General features: G+C 39.2%; 2 protein-coding genes and 1 non-coding gene across 10 annotated transcripts; 1 reads left to right on the forward strand and 2 right to left on the reverse strand.

Annotated features, from left to right (window-relative positions):
* Positions 1-1019: 1019 nt before the first annotated feature.
* RPA2 (replication protein A2) lies at positions 1020-8628 on the forward strand. The gene is made up of 9 exons (XM_034423600.3): positions 1020-1299; positions 1847-1938; positions 2020-2121; positions 3159-3272; positions 3608-3682; positions 5238-5351; positions 5619-5732; positions 6744-6838; positions 7807-8628. Exons 1-9 carry the CDS (start codon positions 1284-1286, stop codon positions 7889-7891), a joined length of 807 nt encoding a protein of 268 aa, XP_034279491.1. The 5' UTR covers positions 1020-1283; the 3' UTR covers positions 7892-8628.
* Positions 8629-10507: 1879 nt separating this feature from the next.
* PPP1R8 (protein phosphatase 1 regulatory subunit 8) lies at positions 10508-20758 on the reverse strand. Of its 8 annotated transcripts, none has more exons than XM_087876593.1 (7): positions 20692-20758; positions 18299-18359; positions 15699-15852; positions 15283-15503; positions 14487-14631; positions 14082-14146; positions 10508-12889 (listed from the first exon to the last, which is right to left on the reverse strand). In XM_087876593.1, exons 4-7 carry the CDS (start codon positions 15346-15348, stop codon positions 12536-12538), a joined length of 630 nt encoding a protein of 209 aa, XP_087732719.1. In that variant the 5' UTR covers positions 15349-15503; positions 15699-15852; positions 18299-18359; positions 20692-20758; the 3' UTR covers positions 10508-12535. The 8 variants fall into 8 exon arrangements, with proteins under 8 accessions (XP_087732719.1, XP_034279490.1, XP_087732718.1 ...); XM_034423599.3 differs by having other exon boundaries at positions 15283-15545; positions 20692-20748; XM_087876592.1 differs by having other exon boundaries at positions 10508-12886; positions 20297-20732.
* Positions 17437-17604, reverse strand: LOC117669369 (small Cajal body-specific RNA 1). The gene has a single exon (XR_004592418.2).
* Positions 20759-20976: the final 218 nt, after the last annotated feature.

A 20976-nucleotide genomic window follows, 5' to 3' on the forward strand; every position in this document is an offset into this window, starting at 1 on the left:
TAGAGCCTGAAACTTAATGTAGAATGTGTAACTCCACAGCATCAGAGCGTGTTAATATAAGGCAACTAGCAGTTGGAACAGAGGGGGAGGGGGAGTAAAATGTCCCAGCCCACAGGCTAGATAAGTCACACCCTGGCCATGCCCATGCCCGGTTTAGCGAAGGGGTAGCATCAGAGTGCGTTAATATAAAGCACCTGGCAGTTGGAACAGAGTTCCTTTCAAGTGGGGAGGGGGAGTAGAACGTCTAACTCCTTAGCATCAAAGCGTGTGAATATAATACTATATATGAAATACTAATGATCTGATGGTCATATCGAAAAATCCTTTCTTAGTGAGCACCTAGAAGCCAAGAGGAACATACGTGCCAAATTTTAAGTTTTTAGGCTTTACCGTTCTGGAGATTTCGTGATAATGTGTGAGTGGTTTTCGCTTTTATATATATAAAGTTGAGACATTCCTCAATTTTATATTTAAAAAGCAAATTTCATTAATCATGGGTTTCATCCAGCGAGACTTACAACAGACCTTCATATCCTCATGTAAAAGATTGAAGAGTTCTACCAGGCTTATCTGAATCTAAAAAGTGATAACCCTTCAATTAATGAAGGTTCGTTCATAAAATTAAAAGTGCTTCAGTTCTGCAGATACTTTCGCTTTTCAAAAATGGTATGGCCAAACGCCAGGGAAATTGGTAGCCATGGCAGAAGGATATGTTTCCCATTAATAAACAAAATTTCCCAAATAAAACCTGAATGCCAGTACAATCTTACAGGCACTTCAGCTTCTTTCCTATTTTAAGGAAATAGCCCATCCGACCTGGCTGGGGGTATAAAAAGAGCTGAAGAAACTACCTATCTATAAAGAGATCAGTTAGCTAAAGCTAAAACCGTTCACTTAATAAATTCCCTAATTTCCCCCAGAAATACAATTCTCAGAATATCAATTTCATCTGTGTGCCTCCTGAGAATTCTGGGAGTTGTAGTTCCGGAACTACAGTATTTTTTGCATGCGCCACTCTAGCTTCTCTCTCTCTTTCTCTCTCTCTCTCTTTGCTAGCTTTCTGCTCCAGGCCCGCCCCTCAGAGGGCCAGCCCCTTTCGGTTTCCCCATCCATCGATTGGTTGGGAGAAAAGGAGGAGGTGGGAAAAGCCGGGGGAATGACCTATCCCGAGCGCCCGTGTGGGGAAAAAACGCGCGAGGGCGAAAGCGAGCTGTTCGTGGGGGGGCGAAAGCCGGAGTTGAGCGGGAAGTCTTTCCACGCGTGGGTCTTCCTATTTCTGCAGCATGTGGTCTGGTCACGGTGAGGGCGGATGGCGCGTTCTTGTATGCGGGAGTTCCGAAGGCCTTCCCCTTTTTTGGGGGGGGGAAATGGGGGAGAGCAACTCCCATCACCCACAGCCTGCACGGCTGTGCCTCATGGGAGTTGTACTCTTAAACTATTTTTCTTCTTTCGTTTGTCGCCATGATTACATTAAAAACGATGCCACTTATTTATTCGTGGTAGATTGCAGCCCATTTCACGTGTGTGATCCTAGGTATCTTACAGGAAAATAAATTTTAAAAAGATGCATAAAATAAAATATAGGATCCGGGCATTATTAATTTCATTGTGTAAATGAGTAATTGGGTCAAATCTGGCAGAAGTACTCAAGATGCCTTATTTTCTTCCCCTCTCCCCCGCAGATGTTCATGAGTCTCATATTTTTAGTTTTGGTTTTAGTGTAATATCTAATGAAGAAAAAAAAAAGTAACATAGAACATATTTCTATGCACTTTTGCTGCTTTGGAAAAAAATCAGAGGCTGAAAAATGCAAAGAAAAATGTTTTTTTTCCTATTATCTTTCCAGGAGGTTATGACAGCAATTATGGCAATATTAGCTATACACAGTCGCCTGGAGGATTTACATCGCCGTCTGCAACCCAAAGCGAAAAGAAATCAGTATGTACTTCTTTATATCCAGTCTATTTTCTGAAAAAGTGACAGTAAAAGGATTATAGTGTAAAATGTTCATCTTTGCAGAGGTCAAGAGCTCAGAATATCGTTCCCTGTACAGTATCACAACTATTTTCAGCCGAACAAGTGGACGATGTTTTCAGGGTCCGTGAAGTTGAACTTTCACAGGTAATTTTCAAAGTTGCCTTTACTAGGTATACATTTTATTATTGATTTATTATATTTATTCAGTTTGTATGACTGCACATCCCAAAAAATGACTCTGGGTGGCACATAGTATTAAAAATAAATTAAAAAATAATTCCCATCATGAATATAAAAATTAAAATATGTAACAGCTGAGAAGAAATCCTAACAGAGCCAGGAGTCAGGACCCTTCATGCACTTGGGGTCCCAGGCCTGGGCAGACAATCTGGTCTTTAGGGCCTTATGAAAGGCCAGCAGGGTCTAATCTCCAGAAGAAGAATGTTGTGTAGGATGAGTGCTGTGGCAGAAAATGCACACTTCCTGGGCTCCGCCAATCAGAGAAAGATGGTCCCTTAGGTAACTTGTTTTCAAGACATGAAAGGCTTTAAAGGTGATAAACGGCATCTTGAATTGCATCAGAAGCACATCAGCAGCTGACACACCTCACAAAATAGTGGCATTACATGTGCCGAGCAACTGGCACCACTTACCATCCATGCAGCCACATTCAATATCATTTGAAGCTTCCGAACACTGTTTTTTTTTTTTTAATTTGATTTATATGCTGCCCTTCTCCGGAGACTCAGGGCGGCTTACAGTGTGCTCAGCAATAGCCTTCATCCTTTTGTATATTTATACAAAGTCAGCTTATTGCCCTCACAACTGGGTCCTCAATTTACCTACCTTAGAAAGGATGGAAGGCTGAGTCAACCTTGAGCCTTGGCGAGATTCGAACCTGCAGTAATTGCAGGCAGCTGGTCTTAATAACCAGCTTAATAACAGGGTGCCTTAGACCACTGTACTACCAAGGCTCTGTTCCAGTTTTTAGTTCTGCCAACACTGCTATACAAAGGTTTTATTTAAATATTTCCTCTCTTGTATGACATAGTTTCATCTGATTGTGCCAAATCATGATTCATTCATGATGTATACATTTGCAGGGTTAAGTTAACAAGGATTAATAGGAGATGCCACTTTACAATCTATTTATTGAAATTTGCATCTATTTCCTCATGCAGGTTATTATTGTGGGCATAATCAGGCATGCTGAAAAAGCTCCAACAAATATTCTCTACAAAGTGGATGACATGACTGCAGCCCCGATGGATGTGAGACAGTGGGTCGACACGGATGTAAGTGTCACACAGGCTTTGATATACATGAAAAGAGATAGTATGATGTGGCAGCTTATAGAAATGAGGAGGTCCATGTTCAAATCCATACTCATTTTAGGACTAATAAGAAAATAAAAGGGAGGGCCATAAATGCTGCCTTGAGTTATTTAGAAGGAACATGGATTCTAAATGTAATACATTTGTTTCAAAGTTTGCAATTTGATCTCCCTTATCTTTGGTTCTCCATTGGGATAAAGTAAGATAATGGAATCCTGCCATTCTAGATTGATTTGCATTACTTTGCGAAACATTGCTGGCAAATGCCAAGAAATCATTGTCTCTTTTTATTCAAGGAGGAGGGTAGTGAAAATGTGGTCGTTCCACCAGGAACCTATGTGAAAGTAGCTGGTCATTTGCGATCTTTCCAGGTAAGAGCCGTGCAACAGAAACATTAGAAAATGAGAACTGTCACATAGTGCTGGATAATTCTGTTTTAGCAAAGGCACTGAATTAATTTTGAGCTCCCCCAACAAAAGACATTTAAGTGCTGTCTTCTTGTTTAATCTGTCAGATGAGAAGATGGCAAGTAAGTTTGTGTGTGGGACATATGTGTGTTCCTTGTCTATTGAGAACCTGTTTCATGTAGACATTTTTCTGTGATTTCAAGGAAGCAAAACTGTGTTTACAGTCCAATAGGTATGTTACTTTCCTTTTTTCCCCAGTCAAATAAATTAGCTACATCTTAAGCAAAATTATTTACTACCAGTACTTAGTTACTATACAAGTTTTTCTCTCTGTCATATTGCTATTTGCCTGAGAAGGAAACCAGTTTGGTTTAAAGTATTCAGCCAGCCTCAGTTAATGCAAACCAAGGTGTGGTTTGCATAATATAGCTATAGAAAAGTACAATATATTTAAAAAATAATTACAAGCAGTAGTGAATTGGACTCATGGTAAGTTCCTAAGCATGAGAATAGAGAAGAACTTCAGTAAGTGTGAGTAAAAGTAACAAAACTGTTTTTAGAAGTAAATAGTGTCTTACAGAAAAGACATTGGTCACCTCTGAAAAACCCAGTTAGCATTCTAAGGTAAGTATTAGGCAGGAATTTATTGTTTTACATTGTGGAAAATAAAATGCATTTACTTTCTTAGATTATAATGTTACTCAATAATCAGGTCTCTTATCCTAAAACTAAAAGAGCCTTGGTAGTACAGTGGTCTAAGGCACCCTGTTATTAAGCTGGTTATTAAGACCAGCTGCCTACAATTACTGCAGGTTCGAATCTCGCCAAGGCTCAAGGTTGACTCAGCCTTCAATCCTTTCTAAGGTAGGTAAACTGAGGACCCAGTTGTGGGGGCAATAAGCTGACTTTGTATAAATATACAAAAGAATGAAGGCTATTGCTTAGCGCATTGTAAGCCGCCCTGAGTCTCCGGAGAAGGGCGGCATATAAATCAAATTTTAAAAAAAACAAACCCCCCCCCCCCCCCCAGTAAATTGGAGAATTAGGAAATTATTGGACAAAAAGCCACATTTTGCTCCCAGGTAGTCAAAATTGTTAGAATGAGCAGCATTGGCTGTTAGAAAAACTAACATTACTTTTCCTGTGGAGAACAGAACAGAAATTTTAAAGGTAGATACAGCATGTGAAATTCATTAAAAATATTACCGAAGATGACAAAGATTTATATAATAAAGTATTCTTGCAATACTTTATTACTTGGAATCCTTAAAAAACAGAAACTTAAAATACAAATCTAAATTTTTAGAAGAGTCTAAAAGGAATAAATATTTAATAAGATTATGTACACTATTAAAAAAATATTCTTAGCACTGTTTTAAAAAAAACATTGGATTTGCTGCTATGTGTAATGTAAAGGCTTGTTTTTTCCTGTAATGTGAATATTTGGAATTTATTTTGAAAAGTATATCTCTTGAGAGTTATTGGCCAGAACAAGTTTAGTGTTCCTTTAAAATTCCAGAACAAGAAGAGCCTGGTTGCATTCAAGATTATGCCCCTGGAAGATATGAATGAATTTACTACACATCTGCTTGAAGTTGTCAATGCACACATGATCCTCAGAAAAAGCAACACGGTATGTGGGCAAGCAAAACACACACTAATTCAGCCTTTCCTGGCCTAGTCACATATGTCCAGGCAAACTGGCTGGCTATCCTAGAAGAAGCAATCTTAATATATTGAGATGGTTCCAGGTTGTGGAAGGGAGCAAACTGATTGAAAACTGTAGAGAGCTTTAACAAATGGCAATTACAGGTAGCTAGAGCTCAATTTCTATTTTACACATGCAGAAATATACGTAATTACCCTAACCGGCCATTGTTTTTTTTCCCTTGACTTTTAGGCCCAATCTTCAAAAATGCCTCAGCCCTTTGGTGTATTTGAGACGAGCAGTATGTCAAATGTAGGAGGAAATGATACTTTAACAATGCATGGTCTCACACCGCACCAGAGTCAGGTATGTATAGTTACCAGGTCATGAATGAAGGCAAATATATATGTCCCAGGATAATGTTGCAAGATCCAATTTGGGTCGGTCTTCTGAGCTTTCGGACTCATGCTGGAGCCAGTGGTGGGTTTCACTTACCTTTGCTACCGGTTCGCTTGTGAAGAAGCTTCTGCGCATGCGCAGAGCGTATTTGATGACGTCCAGGCGGGTGGGTGGAGCCTCCCACCGCTGCTGCTACCGGTTCGCCCGAACCGGGGAGAACCGGTAGCAGTCCACCACTAGCTGGAGCCCATCTTCAGGGAATAAGTCTTCTGGAATATGTGCTTTGGGCTATTCTGTGAGTTGTATTTATATGGTGTCTTCCTATTGGTTGATTAGTATATTGATGGCTGGCGATTGGCTGTTGTTTCCTTATGCTGCCAAGCTCTCAGCTCCTAAGTACCTGATAAGCTGGTGGTAAATGAGTACTTCTATTAACTGACAAGGGGCCCGTTTCCCAGGCTTCAATCATTGCCCTGGCTATCTCTGTCCCTGCTCAGTCAACAATCTTAGTAGCTGAGAAATTGAATGTACTGTATTTTTTGGAGTATACTGTTATCTGCTTCTAACTAGTTTCACTTTTGCACACAAACCTCTCCATTCCTGGTATTTCTCACATGTAACTTCATTGCAATGCTGGGCACCTAGGTCACGATTAAGCACAACTAACTTCCCCGACCCTTTTTAAAACACAACAATGAAATCCTGAAGTGAAAGGTATTAAATAAAAATGGCCTGCTGGCACATGTACTTTCATTATAAAACTAAAACTCTGTACATCTGAAGAAAGACTGCTGTGACTGTTCATTTTTATATCGCTGCATGTTTTTCCCCTGTAGGTTGAAAACAGAAACTTGGATATTGACGTATAACATGGCTGTTGTATGACTAAAAGGGCTCTTTATTTTTTTGTTAAAAAACTTAACGTTAGGTCTTTTCTGCATTTGCCTTTGAATAACTGTGAACTCTTGCTTTTTGAAGGTTTTGAATTTGATTAAAAGCTGCATGACAACCGAAGGGATAAGTCTTCATGATCTGAAATCTCAGTTGCATAATATTAATCTACAAACGCTCAAGTACGTAACAGACTGGGAAGTTAGGTTTTTGACATAATGGGCTGTTGGTATTCCTATACCAAAAGGAAGTCATATTGATTCCTTTCAAACCTGAAATCTACACCTGTGGTAGAGTATCCAAAGCAAAATTAGGATCAGGTTTATTTTTCCTACTGAGAGTATTTCAGAATTGTATTGCTATATAGCCAGGATAATGCAAATTAAGCATTTTTTACATTCCTCACCCTTTTGCATTTTATGTTTGGTTCTTTCAAACAACTTTGCAGCATCATATGCTCTCTCTTTTTGTAATCTATGTTTTGTTAATACTGTACATGAAAGAAAATGCCAGGTCACGCAAGGCATTTCTGCATGTTTTTCTTATTGTCTGACAGGAACTAAATTTGGTGTGGGGATATGTAAGATCAAGATTTTCCTCCAAAATGTTACCAATAACTCTTTCCCCCCTCAGACTTCCCCCTTTTTTCCTAAGCTTCTTTGTAATAACTTTTTTGGAATAGTTAAATCTCTTGTTACATGCATGCCTTTTGTTTTTCTCAAGAACGTTTAGATTCGCTTCTTAATGAACATATTTTCTTCTTCTTATGTATTGCCTAGTAATTTTATATAGAATAGAATAGAATAGAACAGAGTAGAATAGAATTTTTTATTGGTCAAGTATGATTAGACACACAAGGAATTTTTTTATAATGATTCTACTTTTATCTTGATTTTATCCATTTTATCACAATTCAGGATTAGTTTGCATGCTATATGTTATAGCTTTGACTTTATTTTGGTTGGTAGCACCAACTGTGGCAATTTTAATTATACTCTGATTGGTTTTGTATGTTTCCCCTCTTCATGTGATTTTTTTCTTGTTATGTTGTATATAAAAAGTATATTGTTCTATGCTGCTCTTTAGTTATAATAAAGTTTAAATTTCAAATTTTACTGAAGAAATTATTTTTTCCTTTCCTTCCATACAGGAAAGCTGTTGAGTTTCTTAGCAGCGAGGGACATATATACTCCACTATTGATGATGAACATTTCAAGTCTACAGATGCTGACTAAGGTCTGATTGATTTATAATAATCTGGGTCCAAAGTTTTAACAGATCCAAGACTGTTTTGCCTGATTTAAGTCTCTAAGTACTCTTGATGGTGACACATAAGACTGAACGGGACATGAGGAATGTCTAGAACAGATGCCACCATCCAGCTGTTTTGTGGGGAAGGGGTGGCCATGGTTTCTTAGCTTTTGTGCCTATTTCTGTAAATGGAATCATCCTTTAAAAAAGTATTTTTTTACTGATATAGCAATAGTTTATTCACAGTAGATATTCAATCTAGGATGCTTTGCATTTCACAAAAACTTTGGAATGTGAAAACGTTTTAACTTTGCTCCAGATAAATATTATACTATGCAATTTTGTACACCTGAAGCCCCCATAACTTTGTAAATCACATTATGCATCCTTGTACAATATTGGAGTTTGCCTAACTCAGAAATCCTACTTACATACATAATTATGTAATTTAATTTGGGGATAGATTATTTCACTGCAAATGGTAGGTTAAGATTTATTCTTAGTTTAACAGTTTTAAATTCAGGAGCAGAATTAACACATATCCTGGAATCTGACTTGATTATTCGTACAGTAATTATAGATAACAAGCATGTACAGAGACATTAATGTAGTTTACGTACTCAAATTCTGGCTGAGAATGTAAACATTTGTGAAAGTTAAGATGACAATGTTGACATTTAATGCATGTAAAAAATATAATAAAAGCTTGCTGTTCTGAAAATATCCTTGTTTAATTAGTCTCAAAGTATGTTAAAAGAATAATGTAAAAGCTTGGTTAGAATTACTTGGTCTGTTGTGTGGATGCTTGGGTGGTTTAGGAGTGGGGAATTGTGGTGGGTGGGAGAGTGTTTAGGGATTGTTATGTGTTGGACCTGGTCTTTGGGTGTTAAAAGTGAATTTCGTTGTATGGGTATACTGTGTATACACGTACAATGACAATAAAATTATTATGTGAGGTGTGAGAGAAAGAGGCTGAAGACAGGCCCTCCCTAATAGTGCACAGAATATATGATAGATGCAGATAAGACTGCTTAGTCTGGCAATATTCTGTCTACAGGTGTGAAAACAATAAAAGAACTTAGTTGGGAATGTGCCCATGTGCTATTTTTGGTTTCAGAACTGGCAATTACTGATATATGCACCTCAAGTTGTTTGGATCAAGAGCATTTGCAGCTGTGTGAAGTATCTTGGGTTGGCTCAGATTTTAAATAATTTCTCTACTGATACTTTTGCATTCTACCTCTCTTCTGGTTTGCCCTTGTCTGGTTTAGAAGGAACCCCCCACCCCAAAAAATCCTCTGGTATTGAATTACCTTTACCAGCAGCCTTATCAACTAAAATTGGTATCCCACTTGGGAAAAGTAGAATGTTTCTTGCCCTTTATGAACTATCATTTTCATTTTGAAGCAAGATTTGACTTCTTTCACATCTGACATTCAAGTACTTCTCCATACATTACATTTGTTCCAATTTCGGATCACCAAAACACTTTGACGCAGACTACCAAAATACATGTCTTTCTCTTGGTTTATTCTGGCTGATGGGGATCCTTCATGAATTCTAGTGGTGTATATCCCAAGAGAAGAGATGCAGATGTATGGCCGGAAAAGAATAATCCAAAAAGGGATTTAATCCAAAATAATCCTTTCTGGAATTCCTGGAAAAATATTGCTATGAAAATCCACGTAGTTTACATTCTGACACAATAATTCATCAATATTATGGCCCACTTCTTTAATATGAATTTTCAGTACAACCGCACTTTGAATACTGCATATAATTCATGTCTCTAAACATGAACTATAATGGTATTGTAGACCTGAAAAAAACTGGCAAATGATTAAAGGAATGTAACAGCTTTTTCCCCCCAAGGAACAACAGAATTAGTACTCTACTTGAGAAAAAAGATAAGTGGACAGGAGAGAGAAGTATAAATTCATGTTACTAAAAGTGTGGGTACTGTACTTTTATAATCCTGAGGCTAAACGCAGAGAGAAGATACCATTTTTACACAACATAGATTAAACGAATTCACTGCCATCCAGAATAGGGAGTGCGGTCAACGTAATTTAAAGGCAGGCTTGAACAATCCATGGAGTTACCACAGTCTTGTCTTAATGGCTTTAAGAAATCCTCAGAATAAAGGTCCTCATTTAGTGACCACAATTGCAACTGGTAACTCAATCGCTAGGTGAAGCAGTCACTAAGTGAAACCCTGACTGCTTATGATCTTCAGCTTTTCTTTGTGCTACACATCAGTAAACGCAAGGATTGGTTGTAAAGTTACTTATTCATCACGTAGTAACTGAATGATTGTTAAACGAGATCTACCTGTATGCATTCAATATCAGTGACGAAGGACAGCATGGGAATATCACCATTACATTCCACTTGAAAGCTTCCTAGAAGCATTAGCACAACATACTGTCATCCCACAAAACTTTTCGTATTCATTTTATGATTTTAAAAACATTGTATAACATTTTGAATATTCTCGTTAAAAAAGAGAGCAAGGTTAAAAAAATATTAAATAGGACTGAATGGAAATTAGGTAGGGTAATTTTTACCGTGAAATCTGTGAATACACGTTAAACTCTCCATTTGGCAAAACAATCATTTAATTTACAGTATAATAAAGGTTACAGATAAAAAGCTCAACAGTGTGAAAAGGCCTATTACACAAATGTACAAATGTCTGTACAGAGCCCCACACACTTAATCCCTCCCCTCCCTGCCCCAATTTCAGCTAAGCTTGGCTTCAAAAAACTGAAAAGACAAGTTTATACTATCCCAGGGAGGTCAGGGCCAATGCTACCACATAGTAAATTCCCAGGAGATGTATTTTGCAAGAACCAACTACTTTTTCTTAAATCTTACTTTAAAATCAAGCAAGGAAAAGTTCAAGTGTTTTAAATTCATCGCATCTTGAACAGGTACCCTCACAAATTAAGGAATCATTCCACAGCCTTGGGAAAATTAATAATTCAGAGATAAAATTGCAAATGAAATGAGAGGGGATTTGGAGTACAGGACAGAAAGTTAGTCATTAGCAATTTCTTCCAAGAATTATGTTACCTAACATAACTTTTTAAAATTGCATTTTTTAAGAGGCCCTACCATATAAAATGAAACAGAAAACCAGACAGTTCAAAAGTATCCATCTACTATAGACTCCAATGATATAATCTAATATACCACAGGGGGAACAGTTGTTGAGGTTGGGCAGAGGCAACTAATACAAGGAACTATTTGGCTCCAATAGTTACCGGTAAGTTATCTGATATAATACTTTTGTGGGGAGGTGCAGTTTTGGATAACTGCAAAGTTTCCAAAATGACAACCATCTTCTATCTTGGCTCATTCAATTTTAATAAACATCACCAATTTTAATTGGAGAAATTAAGTCATGGATGAAATCTACTGGACCAAGTGCTTGAACATATGACACCTGCCCACTGTTGTGCTAAAGGATTGTGAAGTGCCCCTAAATACCCAGAATCAAGAACAGTGATGATCACTAGCTTGCAGTCTAGAACATCATATGGGACAATATACCTCCAATTTAATAGCTATTTGGGGATACACAGTTCATACATTGAAATCAATGGCAAAGTCTTGCTCCAAATATTTCGAATGAATGAATATCTTAAATTTTTTTTTTTTGTTTAGTTAAAAAAAAACTAACTGCAGAATGATGGAGCTGAGTTTAAGCAATGATTTTAAAATGTGCAGTTTGATGTGAGAACTGGCTAACCATTCTTGGGCTCAACTTCAGGGTTACTCCATTAAGGAACTGCTTGGGGAAATAGCATTAATCTTAATTAACATGCTACCTTAAAATCATACAAGATTATTGCTGAATGTTTTACTCCCTGGTCCATCAACATAGTTAAATGTGGCTATTCTTGTTCTGTTAAGGACTGGTCATAAATTTTTTTTTAACTAAATCTAGTTTGACTACATCTGAAATGGTCATAATCTTTTCAGTGGTTCCAATCAAGAATGTCAAAAAACAATTAATTCCATGACCATTTCATTTGGTTTGCAGTCATAAAAATGATGATGGTAGTTTACCTCGCAAAGGATTCTACCTAGACTAAAAGCACTTCATAATCCTGAGATACAAAAGCAACACATGGTATTTGACTTGAATTAAAACAATTACTGATGTGTTTGTCAAAATACTATGGAAGTGTCAAGAAATTCTGCTGGGACCCGGGTTTCCTTTGAGACCAGCTGACCCAAAAAGAAAAGAAAAAAGAACTGGGACACTATCAGTAGCAAACCACCTGCCATTTCTACAGCTGCGACATATACACAAGGACAGTGCCCCTTAAATGCATGAATAATGCCAGAATCAACGTAACTGGGCCACTGTAATGTCTGGGTAAATGAAAAAGAACCTGCCAGGCAATGTGGTTCCACAGGCAGTGAGAGATATATTTTTGCATTTCATTTCTTAGACACCTTTTGAACTCTTCTGAAGGTTGGTTGTATAAGGGAGTCACAAGCCCCTCCAAAATCTGGCTATAATCCCAAGTCTGAGAGTTGTGGCTGCACTTGTACAGTTCCCCCTTCCCTGCCTGGCTTCTGGCTCCTGCCTCCCGGAAAAGATTCAGATTGGCTCTTCAGATCAAGAGAGAAGGGGTTGGCTTCTTGCCCGGCCAAGCTTCTTTTGCGTATTTCTTTTTCTTGGGCTCATTCACAACTTCGGGATTAAAGACAGCAGGGTTGGGAGCTGGGTTCATGGCAACAGTGGAGGGGGCAACCGGAGTCAAGTCCACATCTGGGGCAAGATTAGGATAGGGCATTGGTAACCCCCCAATGAGCGCTGTGCCGTGAATGGTGTGGGTCTGGGCGCCTGCTTCATTGTGGGTGGGAGGCAGGCCTCCATACAGTCCTCCACTGTAGGGAAAGTTCTGCATGCGACGTGTTGCAGCCTCATCCACAGCCAGGGAGCCAGAATTGTCCATCCGCTTCTTCTGTCGAGAAACAAAACACACGGAATTAAAATATGCCCCAAATGCAAAGACATTTAGCAGAATCTCAGCTTTTGTGAGGAGGTGGATCTCCAGAAGGGAGTGGGGTGCATGCCAATGGAGTAAGAGGCTACTCAGCCCAGATATCATGTATGAGAGGGTGAAGACAACCCCCCCCCCCAAAGTTCACAGAGTATACTGTAGACCAGGGATGTCCAAACTTGGCAACTTTAAGACTTGTGGACTCCCAAGGCTGGCTGAGGAATTCTAGGATTTGAAGCCCAACAAATCTTAAATATTGCTGGGGTTGGACACCCCTGCTGTAGATGCAAATAGGAGTCTTCAGTCTGGCAAGATATTTTTCTATAGATGTGAGCAATAAGGAAGAATGAACACGTTATTCTTGGTTTGGGGCCTGACAATTTTTCCACTTCAAAATACCAACGTCTCATTGTTAGCAGGGTTAAAAACAGAATTAAGTCATGAATTTCAGTTCCCTGCACTTTCCATTTTTATCAAGTCAGTAAGATTATTCTGTCAGTTGTATCCTAGCAGCTAAAACCTCACACGGAACTATTTTAATTCACAGCTGACAATTTGATTCTGCGTGAATCTATTTCTTTTTTTAAAGTTAGCTAACCCTGTGTTCAGTGCTGCATGGGTAGAGTTGAATTTCTGACCATTACCGAAGAAATACTTCTTAATTTTCATGTCAAAGCAAGCTATGAACTATGGAAATGAATCTTGATTAAAACTTCTTCCTGGCTATGCAGAAAAGGAAGGGAGAATGAGGGCAATCATCTGTGTTTCTGCAGTCTAGTAACCAGGGGAAATGGTTGTTATATAAAATGGAATTCAGAAGCTTTTCATCTGGATGACTTTTGTATTATATTTGTTATTTTTCACTTTGTGGAACAAAAGATGATTGTTGATGAATTCAATTCTTCTTTTGTTCTATCAAAACCTAATCTTATTTCTTTACATATTTCTGTCCTTGGCAAAAATTAAATATAATCTAATTGGCAACATAGTCCACTGGGAAAAATGTAATTAGGATCCGAATGCAAGTTCTGATACTGACAGCATATTTGTTCTGATTTAGCAGTAATAAGAATCAGAGTGTTTAGACTATGCCCATATTATTTAGATAAACTAAATAGCCATATCAGCTATATTTTTCAATTTAGTTACATACCTTCACTGGAACTACTGCAGTCTGTACCATGTTTCTGAAACGCCCAACGGAAGGGTCCACGTCCTCTGTAGCAGTAAGAGAGATTGAAGTACAGCAGTTAATCATAAATGGAATCTCAGAAATATATTTAGCACTGAAAGAATTTAATCCAAGTCTTTCCAAAAGTAAGTTAATTATCTTCTTTAGGAAAGTATCTATATATTGATACTTGCTTGCATGCAAGTAACAAGGCAGGCAGCGTTCTTTAGGAACAATCTATGGCTCCACCGGGAACAGTGATGGGGTACCCTTCAGATGTTTTGCACTATAACTGCAACTCTTGACCATGGTAATCAGAAGGGATGAGTTGTAATTCCAACCATCAGAAGGGGACTGGGTTGCTTATTCCTGGCCCACATTACTCACCTGGATTAATGATTTCATCGTCATCGCTGAATGTTACTCTTGAGTTCTTTCGTTTTCTTTTTGGTCTCTGGATATCCAAATTCCCTTCTTCTATTGTCAATGTGGAAATCCTCTTGTTATGGGCCGTATTGAACTCTGTCAGGTTCTAAGATGTCAAAGAGAAAGAGATTTCCATTGTAGCACAGATTAAAGGATTAACGATTTGGGGCGATGAAAACTGTGCTTTAATTTCCTACTCTGTTGTGTCAGTAATCTTATGATATTTCTGGAACAGACAGAACTTTATCCTTCTGTGGGGTTTACTAAGAGGGAAAAAGAGGCATTGTAAACCTCTGGGGGGAAAAATCCTGGCCAAATTTTTTGGAAGAATATTGGGGTTTATGATATGGCAAAGCTTCAGGCGTCCATTCTGTCTCTTAAAACCTGCCACCAAAATGTAATTTTGAAGACGTCAGCCCCACTTTTTGATAGGGACTACACAGCATTTAGACCCTAATCAAGAGGAAACTTCGATAGGGGATGAAAGCAAACTTGAGCAGCTCTTGGTTTAGCCCACTAAAGAAGATATCCCCAGCTAAAACAAACAATAAGAATCTGGTTGGAAGAATTTGGTCACTACTACTTTTCTCTTGTCTGGGGCCACCACAGCAAATTTGTCACATAGAACCCTCCCTCCCCACTTTTAAGGATAGCACAGCTCTACTCGGGGGCTAGTGCCAAGCCACAGTTCAAGTCCCCTTCATAAACTAGATATGCAACATGGGTACCACAATGCAGGTGAAACAACTGTGCTCACATCTAACTCTGTCTCTTCCTCTGGCAGGCCAAGCAAGCCCTTGAGTTCGTCGTCTTCGCTGGTCATCTTCTCATCTCCTTTCACTGATGAGGGCAATGTCTGAGGCTTTTCTCTCAAGGTGTAGGCCCGCGTGGAGGCGCCAAAGGAAACCGTGGAATCAATGGGAATCTGTTGCGGCTTATGAGGCTCCAAACGAATATGGCCCAAAAACGTGCCATGTGCTATGCATTTTAGAATAAGGAGGAGAGGAAAAGCAACAAATACTAATCATGTTACTAAAATATTACTTAAAGCACAGACTCTTTCCTTAATTTTAGTGTGTGCCTCCCTCTTAACCAGTGCCCCATACTATCTAGTTACTTTAAAAACACTTCCACACCCCATCAGGATGTCCTAGACATTGTTTGTCAACTTACTGCTGTTCAGGTCTATAAGAAAAACTCTCTTCAGATGTTTATGGTAGACCAAAGCAGCATGGACCCGAGAGCATGACTGGTGATCTATGGTGAAGTCGCACAGGTCGGGGTTTCTCCCAAAGAGATAGTATTTCTTCTCATCGATGATCAGTTTCTGTGACAAGGTATGCAAAGACAAATGGGTGGATATTTTTGGGGAGGCCTATACTTTCTTAAAATCATGGGCCTGGGTATAAAAAGGGGGAGATCCTCATTGTGCCATGAGAATAAAGAAAAAAGGCAATCAAAAGACTAGCAATTGAAAAATGTGTCATGTTTCATGTTTTAATTTTCACATTGGCTTAACCACAGGTGGCCATTTTTCATTGTATTTTAGTTAAAAATTTAAGGGTTGGGTTATCCGCTAATATATACAGGTTCTTGAAAATAATTGCACATAGTCCTCAGATTACAATGGCAGTTGGGGCTAGAATTTTCATTGCTAAGCAAGATGGTTATAAAACGTGACATCATATGACCTCATTGCTTAATCAAGAAAAGAAGCAACCTAGAATGAAGGAGAAATTTCCTGACAGTTAGAACAATTAATCAGTGGAAGGACTTGCCTCCAAAAGTTGTGAATGCTCCAACACTGGAAGTTTTTAAGAAGAGATTGGATAACCATTTTTCTGAAGTGGTGTAGAGTTTCCTGCCTAAGCAAGGGGTTGGACTAGAAGACCTCCAAGGTCCCTTCCAACTCTGTTATTCTGTTAAGTACACTAAGGTGGTTTGTTCATATAAAATAATGGAATCAAACTGTAAAATAAACTATGAGGGAAGGTTGAATGGATCAAGAGTAAAGGAAAATCTGAGAAAGGTAATAGGATGGGATCCTCAAAACTAGTATGTCTCAAGAACAAAAGAATACTATGTTGGGTATGGACATGGTGGAAGTCAGCTTGCTTTGTAAATATATAGAGAGGAGCAATTTGCAACATCTGCTGGCTTCTCCAGTTGTAAAGCATGTATCGATCACATGACTGTGGGGATGTGCTAAACAGTCATAAATGGAAGGACTGGTCGTAAAGTTATTTTTTGAACACTGCTGTAACGTTGAACAGTTACTAAACAGGGCAGCCATTAAGCAAAGTCTATTCATATTTGCAGATAAGACAGTCCATCAATGTCAAACCCACTTTTGTGGATATATTTTGAACTTAAAATTCTTGGTTTATCTGCAAGTAGATAGGGTAATTAATCAACATACAAATTTATTAATACCATGTGACACTGCTTTTCAGTATGGGACAATTTCTAAATTAGGGGTCCCCAAACCCTGGGCCATGGTCCATTACAGTGGCCTATTCACAATTGGGCCGCGGGCCAGCACACAGGCATGCATGCAATTCAACTTGCGCAAATGGTGGGCCAGCAGTGTCGAGTTGTGTGTGCATGCGCGTGCGCACCAATCGGCCGCTCACACGAGTCAAGCAGCGTGCATGTGTGGCCTAGCATGCCATTTGTGCAGCCCTGTTCCCCTCCCCCCGCCAAGCCGCAACAGTTGGGGACCACTGATCTAAATGACAATGGTACCTGCATAAAAAATAAATTAACTATCAATTCAGCAACTTTACAAATAAGTATAAGAAGTCGGCAAACTGATGTTCCAGAGTTACTTAAGTTATATAAAAAGAAATGGGAAAGCAGAAAAGCTAATAATTATTTTGCCATTCTTAAAGGCATCAACCAATGAAAACTCATTTGTGCCTCTGAGTTATAACCCAGTGTGATTCTCCACACATGGAGCTTAATCACTTCATGGCTTAACTTTGATGTTGCACTTTTTAGACCCAGCCAATCACTAGTTTCACCTTTGAACTCTAAATGAGAACTAAGGCACAGATGGCTTGGTTAGTATCAAGTGCTTAAGAAGTCTGTAGAAGCGAAATAGCACCATAATTTGCAGTTACACTTTGATAATACATTCTTCTTAAGAAGTGTTCCATCCCATTTTTGGGATATTTGGACAAACCAGAGAGTTATCAGAAAGTGCATGAGTCACTTGCTTAGTCCTTATACTGGTCCCTTCTTTCTTGTCACACTACAATTAAACCAGGAATGATTCAATTAATTGTAGCTTTCAATTACATCCAAATATAGATTCTTAAAGTAGCAGCAACCAAGGTTCTTTGGTTTGGAAGAGAGACAGTATTGCAATTGAGAACAAACAATATAAGAATGAAGTACCCAAACACCTTCTAACCAAAGACATGAATGCTGAAAATCTGAAATCTTGCAAAAACAGACTTCTGCACAAAAATAATCATTCTGGATCCAAATAGTAATCCAAATTATTAAAAACAATAAAAGATATGGGTGCACATTCATACTTAATAGTGTAAAAGCACCATTATCTTTGAATATTTGGATGCAAATAGCCACATACAAGTCCAACAGAAAAAAAATCAGATGGCTTGCTAGAAATAGCCAAGACAATCTAAAACTAAAAAAAGAAGGTTTTAGATATTCAGTCTTTCTTCTTGCCTGTGATAAGCTCTAGAGCTATCCAGTACTGTATGTCACCTGGCTTGTATTTAAATTTTCTGTATCTATTTTCATACCTCAATAAGTTTGTCTCCTTTGACTACATCCAAGTGCAACCCTGGTGGAGGCTTTCCTGCCCTAGGAAACAAACACAAGAAAAATGTTTTGTTTAAGAATACTTAAAAGTAGTCATTGGAATATCTGAAGTTATCAACAGATGTAAAATGACCACCAATTACTCTGATAGGGAGAACCTGAACTTGGGCGCAGAAAGTCAATTATGCTCAATGCTGACCCTAATGTTTAGTTTAATTGAGCATTCATGAGTAGAGTTTAGATATATAACAAATTATGAATCAATTGCCTTAAGATGGTTGCCAGAAAACGGGACTGAAAATTCGTTAATTTGGGCCTACAGATCATGAAACCCCCAGTTCATTAGGAATATGATTCCAATTGTTTGGAAACAAAAGTGGCATGTCCTATGTATGGATTTCCTGGAAGCATCTATAAAACCAGTGAGAAACAGCATGAATCAGAATTATTACTGTGCCCTTTGGCGACAGCATCTACTTCGAGAAGTTATTTATTTATTGAATTCAGCATATAAGGAAACAAATGTGTCTACAAATACAGTCTTACATATTTCTGTGAAGTATAGGTTTATATGCCTGATTTAGAGTGGATGGCATGTGGCTGAGAGACAAAACTACATAACATGACTACATAACTACCTAACATCTCCTGTTCAGATTTTGCCTCTGCTACAAAGTATTTTAAATTTTATGCCCTCCCAAATCTGCTACACATAAACAGTTGTGTAGCAGCTAAAACTGTTAATATATGTTAAGCTTTTTGAGCACTCAATATTTCAAATGCTTATTGCAGTTATTTTTGGATGCACATAGTTACCACTACATAAAAAGACACAATCTCCAAGGCTGGCGTCAGAGTCCCTGTAGTGTCCTGTCATTAGTTTAGGTCAAAACAATGGATATGATACAAATGATTGTTTTGGTACAATATAGACAACTTTTTATCTTTGAAATGCCAATCTCTCTCTCTCTCTAAAAAAAACCTTAGTGGATCTTGTATTACAAAATCCTTGAGCATATTTGCATTTTAAGGTACATTTTGACAGCTCTTCAATTGCAGCTTTAATCTCTCTCTTTCACATTTTTTCTGTGAAGTCTAGCAAATACACAGAGAGGTCTACAATAGATCTTTCCCAACATATTCCCAAGCTAAGCTATTTGAAAAGAATAAGCCTCCAAATCCCACAATTTCATAATAATTATTTAAATCACATAAGTGACACAGTTGATAGCCAGGTTGAAACTCAAATAAACTTTCTACTTGGCAACTACTTTGATCTAAGGAATACATATTTGTATTCTGTACTTCAGTTACCACTCTGTCCATTATTCAGATTCTTACAACTGAGGCAAGATTTATATCCAGATATCCCAAATGAATGTCCCTGGTGCCGAAATCAACTTCCCCACCACAATCTCATTTTGTAGGTTTATATGTAGGACTTCAATAACATACCTAGGATGAAAGCATATTTTGATTTCTCCCAGGCTCAGAGATTTTAAAGTAAAACTTATGTCATTTGTCCATACTCAGCAGTCTACTCTCTCTCATTTCCCAAAGACCGTTCAGTAGCCACACAGCCTGCCCTTTATCCATCATATCGCGTCCTATATTGAACTTCTTCGCCATCCCTATTCTGAGGCACATCAATAAGTAGCAAGCCCTCTCCTCAGGACCAGAGGCATCCTTTGAGGTCGAAAACATGAGTTCTGCCTAAGCTAAAAACACTTTCCCTTCCCCCCCCATCCCAATTATTTCACATACGAAGCGCGACACTGCAACGCTCAAAAGGACCAATCTTGAGGGGATTCCCTTCAATCGGTCCTCCCTTCCAGGGGCTGCTGCTACCCCCCCGCCAGTCCCCGGACCCGCTTCCCCTCTTTTAGGATGCTGCTCCGCCTCCCAAGGAAAACGCAAGTCCCCCTTGCAACGGCCAAGTCGTTTCCCCGCTCTCCAACGGCACACGCCCCCACCCTCACCAGGTCGGGCAGTCAAAGAGTGGGAGGCTACCGCCGCCGCCACCGGCAGAGTTTGCGTTCGCCGCCATCTTGTGACTGCCCCCATTCAGCTGGGCGCGGGGCACGCCGGGAAGCTGGAAGACCTGGCGGGAGGGTTTGCGATCCCAGCATGCATCGCGCCCAGGCGGGCAAGCGAGGGTGAGTGGAGGAGAGGGCGGGGAAAGGAGTGGGGAGAGACAAGCCGCAGAGAGGATGGAACGTATTCTGTCTTAAGCGCGAGCGCGGCGTTCGGGGGCGACGTCACAACGACGCTCCTTCCAAGAGCGGGAACAGAGAAGCCGTCGGGGAGGGAGGCCATTTTATACTCGCGGAATTCAACCCGGAGTGGGGGGGGGATGGGGGGGGTGCCCGCTTGCCTCTTGTGTGGGCCCGCGCTCTTTCTCCTGCAATCTGTGGCGGTGGTTTTTTTTTTTTTGTTTGTTTCCTCCGGCCATTTTTTTTTTTAAATAAATGTGCAACTGTTCCATTATTACATGATAACTGACGCGAGAAACGTGTACGTCATAAAGCAGCCACGTGCGCGCGCTTTGCCTTTTTAAAATCGCCAGCCCCTGTTTTGAGGGGCGACGAGCCTGGCTTTGAGGTGTCCGCTGAGCAGAGCAGAGTAGAGCAGAGCGACGGGCACCTGCAAAGTGCAAACC

Source organism: Pantherophis guttatus, chromosome 10, assembly GCF_059756535.1.
Source record: "Pantherophis guttatus breed Tessera chromosome 10, ASM5975653v1, whole genome shotgun sequence".
Classification (NCBI taxonomy): Eukaryota; Metazoa; Chordata; class Lepidosauria; order Squamata; family Colubridae; genus Pantherophis; species Pantherophis guttatus.